Consider the following 7,544-nt stretch of genomic DNA (forward strand, 5'->3'; position numbering starts at 1 on the left):
GCTCCCAGCAGCAACTGCTGCCCGCTCGGCTCTTAACCCTCTCCTGCCTGCAGTTATGCAGCTAGAGCCGAGAGGTGTGGGGCTGCAGCGAGGATGTGGCTCTGAGAGGCAGCTTGGGCAGCCCCAGGCCCCACAGATTTGCAGAAGTGAGGCCCAGCGTGGGTGATGGTGCCACACAAAGGCTCATCTGTGTGTCCCAGCGCCAAGCGGGGAGAAATGTCTCCCCTGTTGCTTCCCAGCCTGCTGCCTGGCTGGAAAGTCCTCGGGGAGATTAAGCACTGCCTGAGTGGGATCAGACCTTTTTTGGGTGCTCCTGCCTGGAGCAGGGTTTCCCTGCACCCAGCTCATGCTTTTTGCCCCAGGAAATGCTTATTTCTGTGGTGGGGGTGAAATCCCCTTCACATGCGGGGTGGATTGTGAGCAGCTCTGATGCGCATCCCCTGCGGTGGCTGAGGTGGGATCGATCCCGCGTTGACTCCAGGAGCTGTTTGAGCCCTTGACATCAAGTGCTCAGGGCTGTAACTCCCCCAGCCCATCCAAACTCCCATCTGCCTCTGGGCTGGAGCACATCAAGCTGTATCTGTTGGAGCGTATGTGCTCTCTGCTGAAGGCTGCTGGGGTCAGACTCCCAGATCTGCCAGGGCTGGGATGCAGGCTGCGTGCCCGTGCGCAGAGCCCGCGCGCTGGCTTTCTCTGCTCCTGGCTGCAGATGTTAGCAGGTGGCTTGTCATGGTCCTGGAGTTGACCAGTGTCTCCTTGGTCTCTCGTAGTGGCACCGGCTGCCCACGACCCAGGAGACTGATGGCTTCCAAGTGAAGCGCCCCGGCGACGTCAATGTGAAATGCACGCTGCTGCTCATGCTGGATCACCAGGTAGGGGCCCCGGGGCTGCGCGGGTGCTGGCTGTGCCCTGCTGCCCTTCCTCCAGCCCGGCTCGTCTGTGTGGGGAGGTCCGGTGGGGGAAAACAGGCCTGGGCTGGGACAGAGCCTTAATATTGGGCTGTTGCAGGGTCTGTGGGCATAGAAGGGAGCACAGAGTGCTCCAGGTGTGGACCCTGCAGTAACACAAGTGTGTGACACAAGGGCTGCGTGGGGCAGCATGCCCACAGGAGGGGCCCTCACAAGTGCCAGGACCCCTTCAATCCTGCCTGTCCCTGCAGCCACCACAGTACAAACTGGACCCTCGCCTGGCTCGCCTGCTCGGGGTGCACACCCAGACCCGTGCCAGCATCATGCAGGCGCTCTGGCTCTACATCAAGCACAACAAGCTGCAGGACAGTCACGAGAAGGAGTACATCAACTGCAACCGCTACTTCCGCCAGGTCAGCCCTCCCCCCATGGCACCAGCACACTGCTGGGAGGAAAGCACCCTTCCCACCTCCAGTAAGGCCAGAAAAAAGCAGCTTTTCTAGCTTGAAGTGGACACTTCAGACTGCCCAGGCTCTGGCTTGCATCCGTCAGCTTGCCATGCAGAAACCAGGGCTGGGTGATTTTCCTCCCCCTCCTGCCTGGCCCTTTCTGTGACGGGTGGAAGGAGGCCCTGCCATGGACACCAATGCTCTGCTTTGCCCCTCCAGATCTTTAACTGTGTCCGCATGCGCTTCTCTGAGATCCCCATGAAGTTGGCAGGGCTCCTGCAGCACCCAGATCCCATCATCATCAACCACACCATCAGGTAGGTGGGGGAGAAGGTGCTGGGCAGCGTCCCGGGGGGTGGAGGGGCAGGGTACCTCCCCAGCGTGGTGCAGGAGCGAAGGGCAGTACCTGCAGGGTCTATGAGGCCTCCAGCCCAAAGCAGCAGTCAGCACAAGTCACACGAGAGGGGAAGAATCAGCCAAATTTGAGGGCTTCTTGGGGCAGTCAGTGGGGTACTTGCATTGCTGTCAGGGGACCCAATCCGCTCCTGCAGCAGGATGAAGGCTGAGGACATCCCCCTCCAACACCGTTTCCTTGCAGTGTGGACCCCAATGACCAGAAGAAGACGGCCTGCTATGACATCGATGTGGAGGTGGATGATCCCCTGAAAGCTCAGATGAGCAACTTCCTGGCTTCCACCACCAACCAGCAGGAGATTGCCTCCCTGGATGCCAAGGTGTGGGGACCCCTGCGAGGGGCTCAGCCAGGGTGGCTGGTCAAGGCTGCACTGCAGACCTGGGGGGAGCTTGGTGACAGCTGTGTCCCATCCCAGCTGCCTCTCACCCCTTGTCATCTCCCTAGATTCACGAGACCATCGAATCCATCAACCAGCTGAAGACGCAACGCGATTTCATGCTGAGCTTCAGCAACAACCCGCAGGATTTCATCCAGGAATGGATCAAATCACAGAGGAGGGACCTCAAGGTACAACCCCGGGGCTGGGCAGGGTGAGGGGTGGGGTCCAGCTGTGGCACTCACCCCATGTTCCCCCCACCTTGTGCTTTGCTCAGATCATAACGGATGTGATTGGGAACCCTGAGGAGGAGCGGCGAGCAGAGTTCTACCAGCAGCCCTGGGCGCAGGAGGCTGTGGGCAGACACATCTTCGCCAAGGTGGGCTCTGTGCCGCGCTGCAGCAGCTTGGGATGCCAGTGGGGTGGGGGTCCTTGGGGCAGCACCCTCTCCCTGCCTGACTGCCCTTGTCTCCTCCAGGTCCAGCAGCGTCGGCAGGAACTGGAACAAGTGCTCGGGATCCGCCTCACTTAAGGGGCTGGTGGGGGCTCGGGAGCTCCTTCTCTCCCTGCTGCCTGAGCCTGATGGTACTTCTTACTGGAATCAAATACAGCACTTGCACAAACCCTACGTGCCTGGAGGGATTCGGAGCCACTAGCACCCCTGGGCTCCCCTCAGCTGGGAAGCTCTAGCCACAGGCAGAGAGTAGTGGAGGGTCCCCCCAAAGTCCCACTGCAGCCCTTCTGCTGCATTAATGCATCCTGCTTTTTGCATCGTGCCGTTTGCCTCTTCCCCATAGCACTGACTGCAGCCCTCCTGCTCGCTCCCCTCTGGCCAAAAGCCCTCCTGGAGTTGTTGCCCAGCAGGGAAAAGCTGCCCATGCTGACAGGGAGGCACTGCCTGCCCTGCCAGCCCTCCCTGAGCCCAGCTGCCATGGAGGCAGGCCTGGCCCCGCCCCTCTTCAACCCAAGTTTTGTCATTCCAAATGCCAGCCCACCGCCCCCAGCTGGTGCCCAGTGTTTTGCACTATTTTTGTGAACAGGTTTTATAAAAAAAGGAAGCGTTTTGTACAGTGGGTTTGTATTTGATTAATATATTAGAGTTCCTCTTACTGCACTCATTTGCCTCAATCTATGCAGTGGTTCGTGGTATTCTCAGAGGGCTGGCTTGGCCCAAGCTGTTCTTTTTATACGTAACCAAGTTTTTTAGTGTTAAGTTTTGACAATCAGTTGATTACTCCACCCGTGCTATTTTACATAATTAGCAACTCATCTTGTGAGCGATACCAGGTCTCAGGGGGGCAGAGGGGGTAGCTCTATCCCCAGGAGCCTGGGGGCAGCGGGGTCACAGGGGCTCTGTGCGCACAACACCAATCTGGGGGCACCGAGAGAACTGGAGATACTGGTGACCTGGGGACCACAGCTCTGGGGCTGAGGGGATGGTGCCACCACCTGCCAGACCCGCTGAAGTGCCTTAACCCCGCTGGCCCCTTGCCTGCACGCTCCTCCTGCTTGGCCAAGCAGCTCTGCCTCCCTGGGGCAGTCGCAGGCGGAGGGGAGGGGGGCGTTTACATATTCCCAGGGTGTACGGCTCAGGGGTGCCTGCTCTGCCTCTTGTGTAACCATTTTTTTTGTCTATTTTGGATATTTTCTAATAAAACCAGTTAGCAGCAGCTCTGTGTGTGCGTGCTGGAGTCCTGCAGCCCTTTCCCCCAACTCAGTGCACGGGCATGGCCATAGCAGCACTTTATTAGAGACAACGCAGCCCGAGCCTCACCGTTACTTCCACAGCTTCTTGATGGACATGTTCTTCTCACTATCCTTCTGCATCACCTGGGCAGGGAGGAGATGACAGTTGGTTCCCAGCACACAGCCCCCCATGGGGGTCCTAATAACCCCAAAACCCAACTCCAATACCAAGCTTCAGCCCTGGACAGGGAAGGCACTGCAGGCTCTGGCTGTGCACCACAGCCCCAGGAAAGATCTCCATTACCGCCTCAGCCTCTGCTATGTCACTCACATAGGGACAACCCCCTTAACGCTGTGGCTTGTCCCCATAGCCAACACCCCTCAAGCTCTGCAGCTGCCAGGAGATGCTGCCCAGGACAGTTTGTGCCCCCACAAGAAGGAGCTGGTGGTGGAGGAATTCGCCTGCCCCACGGCACTTACCTTGGCAACAGCCATTTCAAAGTCTTCTTGTGTGACATGCACTCGCCTCTCCCTCAGCGCATACATGCCAGCTTCTGTGCACACCCCCTGCAAGGGACAGGGACATCACCCACTGCTCTCCCTCTGCCAGCCCCCATGACCCTGCAGTGCCCCCGGATCACCTTCACTTCTGCGCCCGACGCCCCTGGCATCAGCTCCGCAATCTTCCGCAGGTTGATGCCCCGCGTCAGGTTCATTTTCCGGGAGTGGATCTTGAGGATGTCCAGACGGGCCTGGAGGAAAACAGCAGCAAAGTGAGGGCTGGAGCCACAGCAATCGCTCCCGGAGAGGGTTGGGGACAACATGCTGTCCCCCTCCAGGACAAAGACAGCAGGGGACCAAGGGAGAGCCAGGGCCTGCCGTGGGGCACCCCACCTACCTCCTCGTTGGGAGGGGGAAACTCAATCTTCCTGTCAATGCGGCCAGGGCGCAGCAGAGCCGAGTCCAGGATGTCGATTCGGTTTGTGGCCATGATCACCTGCACGGGGAGAACAACTGTCACCACTCCTGGCGGGACACTGCCCTGTCCCCAGGCAGGGATGGCACCCTTCTACCTTGATGTTCTTGGTGGCCTCAAAGCCATCGAGCTGGTTGAGGAGCTCCAGCATCGTGCGCTGCACCTCGCTGTCCCCACCAGAGCCCCCCTCCAGGCGGGAGGAGCCAATGGAGTCAATCTCGTCCATGAAGATGATGGAGGGAGCATGCTCCCGGGCCATCACAAACAGCTCCCGCACCATGCGGGCACCTGCGGAGACCAGAGAGGGCTGAGCCCTGGCACTGTGCACAGCTCAGCACATCCACAGCGCTTCCATCTGCCCAGGGCACCACACGAGAGGCCTGTCTCAAGGCCACCCAGCACCACAAGAGCCCTCGCTGGGGCTCCAGCGCAAGCAGCTGCCTCTCTCGCACCCTTTTACCTTCACCGATGAACTTCTGCACCAGCTCGGAGCCTGAGACACGGATGAAGGTGCAGTCAGTGTGGTGGGCCACAGCCCTGGCCAGCAAGGTCTTGCCTGTGCCGGGGGGTCCGTAGAGCAGCACACCCTGCAACAGTCACACGGAGACCTCAGCACCCCTGTCTGTACCCGCACAGGAAGACACACCCCGACAGGAGACACAGGAACCCCCCTCAGGGGTGACAGAGGAAGCATCACAGTGGCACTGTAGCACCCCAGAAAACTGACCCCCACTGCAGGCCCACAGCACCAGTACTTGCCTTGGGCTGAGCAATCCCCAGCGCCTCAAAAAGCTCAGGGTGCTTGACCGGCAGCTCGATCACTTCCTTGATCTCCTTTATCTGCTTGTCCAACCCTCCAATCATCTCATATGTGGAATCCGGAACCTTCTCCACCATCATCAGGGACACAAGAGGGTCCACTTTGTTTGGCAGGATCTTGTGCAGTGTGTAGCTGTCATTGCGCAGGGCCACACGGCAGTTCGGGGTCACCTGCAGCAAGAGCAGAGGGGAGTTCAGTATCCCCGCGACTGCAAAGGGGTCAGGCAGCGCCAGGCTGCCCAAAGGGAGCAGTCACGTCCCCTCCCTTGGCCCCAGGACACTCACATCATTAATGTCGATGTTCTTGTCCACGTCCACCACAAACTTCCCCTCCGGGTGCACCTGGAAGGCAGAAGTTGCCACCGTGAGAGTTATTTCTCTGAGAAGTCCCCTGTCGTGTGCCCAATATCCACACCAGCTACTCAGAGCAGGAGGAAGGAGCCAGAGAGCTCAGCCACCGTCAAACACGCTGCAGCCCCTCCTGCCCCCAGGAAGCTCTAAGCCAGATGCCTCCCACCTACCTGGGGAAGGTTTGGGCACAGAAGAGCTTCCTCAACATGCCTCTCTGGAGAAAAAGCTCTTGTTTCACATCTTTCAGTTGCTACATCCCTCCAGAGCTCATGCTCACACTTGCCCCAACCCCCGTGGGGTCAAAGCGAGGGTCTGTCTGACCCCAAATTCCTCACCCCTGCTCTGCCCCAGGCCTGGTCACCCTCGGGACAGTTCAGCCTCGTACCTTGACAAGCACTTTCTTCTTGTCCATGGCTCTCACCACCTCTCCCACATAGGAGCCCTGCTCCTGCAGCAGCTGCAGCTCCTCCCGCAGCAGACGCACTGTGTAAAGGGGGACATCAGCACCAGCCACAGGCACCCAAGCCCAGACCCCCGCCCACAACAGAGGGGCAGCACTCGCCACGGTGGCCAGCAGCCAGGCCAGGAGCTACTAGCCCAGCAGGTAGGGCCAGCCACAGAGCCCTGAGTGAGAAAGATGAGAGGAGCCAAGCCACACCTTTAGCGTTCAGCTCATTTCTCTGTGCTTGCAGGCGCCGCAGATTCTGGCTCTTCTCATTCACAATGAGCTGTTGGGAGAAAAGCTTTGCTGAGTCCTCCATGCCCCATGCAAAGCTCACATCAACTGAGCATGGGCACCCACACAATGGCCTCTGTCTCAGGACAGGCACCTGGAGAGATACAGCCCTTCCCAGCAGGACATGGCCAGCCAATCCCCACTGCCAAGGCCTGGACAACACCTCACGCGCGCACACACACAGAGCAGTGCTGTCAGTTTGTAGAACTGAGACTCATCTTGTACATCTGCACCACTCAAAAGTTGAGTCCCACTTGTAGGTACTGGGGTACTGCTTCTTCCTCACACCTCAGAACAGGGCACCCACAGTACAGAAAAGGCTGAGGGTGCTTTCGAAGCAAGCACAAGCATAGGTACACAGCCACGCAGTTCCAGCTGGAACCACAGCGATGTCATTCCCGGGGCAGGCTAGCTGCCCATCTCCTGTGCAGCCAGGACTGGCTCACCTGCAGCTCCTCGATCTTGGACAGGTAGTACTGCCGGAGACCCGTGCCGCCTTTCCCATCATCCATCTCCATCTGTGAGAGAGCAGAGCTCAGCAACACCGGCCTTAGCCCCAAGGGCCTCCCACTCCCCACCCAGAGCCTCGAAAACAATATCTACTCTCGGTCAGTCTCTGTGTTGATTCTCTAATCCTCATTTCCCCTTCCAACCTCCCCGGGTCAGGTCCTGGGTCCCCGCTTTCCCTCCCACCCACCTTCTGTCTCCCCGGGCCAGTGTTCAACAGCAGTCCCCAAGCTCCCGTTCCCCTGTGAGTCTCACCATTCCCACACACACCCCTTCTTCCTACCCTCTCCCGGAGCCTGGTCCTGCATCCCCCAAGGCCTG

General features: G+C 59.1%; 2 protein-coding genes across 2 annotated transcripts in view; one reads left to right on the plus strand and one right to left on the minus strand.

The window, feature by feature from the left end:
- Positions 1-2,680, plus strand: part of SMARCD2 (SWI/SNF related, matrix associated, actin dependent regulator of chromatin, subfamily d, member 2) — a 7,011-nt gene extending 4,331 nt beyond the window's left edge. Inside the window, exons 9-15 of the mRNA XM_010282481.1 lie at positions 771-872; positions 1,160-1,321; positions 1,577-1,674; positions 1,956-2,091; positions 2,217-2,339; positions 2,426-2,527; positions 2,627-2,680. Coding sequence (XP_010280783.1) covers positions 771-872; positions 1,160-1,321; positions 1,577-1,674; positions 1,956-2,091; positions 2,217-2,339; positions 2,426-2,527; positions 2,627-2,680 — 777 coding nt within the window. The remainder of the gene's footprint in view (positions 1-770; positions 873-1,159; positions 1,322-1,576; positions 1,675-1,955; positions 2,092-2,216; positions 2,340-2,425; positions 2,528-2,626) is intronic.
- Positions 2,681-3,880: 1,200 nt separating this feature from the next.
- PSMC5 (proteasome (prosome, macropain) 26S subunit, ATPase, 5) lies at positions 3,881-7,246 on the minus strand. The gene is made up of 11 exons (XM_010282480.1): positions 7,163-7,246; positions 6,639-6,708; positions 6,366-6,463; positions 5,915-5,971; positions 5,570-5,800; positions 5,271-5,397; positions 4,908-5,098; positions 4,733-4,831; positions 4,476-4,586; positions 4,315-4,401; positions 3,881-3,978 (listed from the first exon to the last, which is right to left on the minus strand). The coding sequence occupies exons 1-11, from the start codon at positions 7,232-7,234 to the stop codon at positions 3,925-3,927; spliced, it is 1,197 nt and encodes a 398-aa protein (XP_010280782.1). The 5' UTR covers positions 7,235-7,246; the 3' UTR covers positions 3,881-3,924.
- Positions 7,247-7,544: the final 298 nt, after the last annotated feature.

The sequence above is a fragment of the Phaethon lepturus genome, unplaced genomic scaffold (assembly GCF_000687285.1).
Source record: "Phaethon lepturus isolate BGI_N335 unplaced genomic scaffold, ASM68728v1 scaffold27742, whole genome shotgun sequence".
NCBI lineage: Eukaryota > Metazoa > Chordata > Aves > Phaethontiformes > Phaethontidae > Phaethon > Phaethon lepturus.

Coding starts and splice junctions, on each gene's coding strand:
- PSMC5 (XM_010282480.1), bottom strand. CDS start 7,234: ATGGAGATGGATGATGGGAAAGGCGGCACGGGTCTCCGGCAGTACTAC. Junction 5,099..5,270: donor GCAGAAGTTCATCGGTGAAG/GTAAAAGGGTGC, acceptor TGGTCTCCGCAG/GTGCCCGCATGGTGCGGGAG. Junction 4,832..4,907: donor AGGCCACCAAGAACATCAAG/GTAGAAGGGTGC, acceptor CTCCCCGTGCAG/GTGATCATGGCCACAAACCG.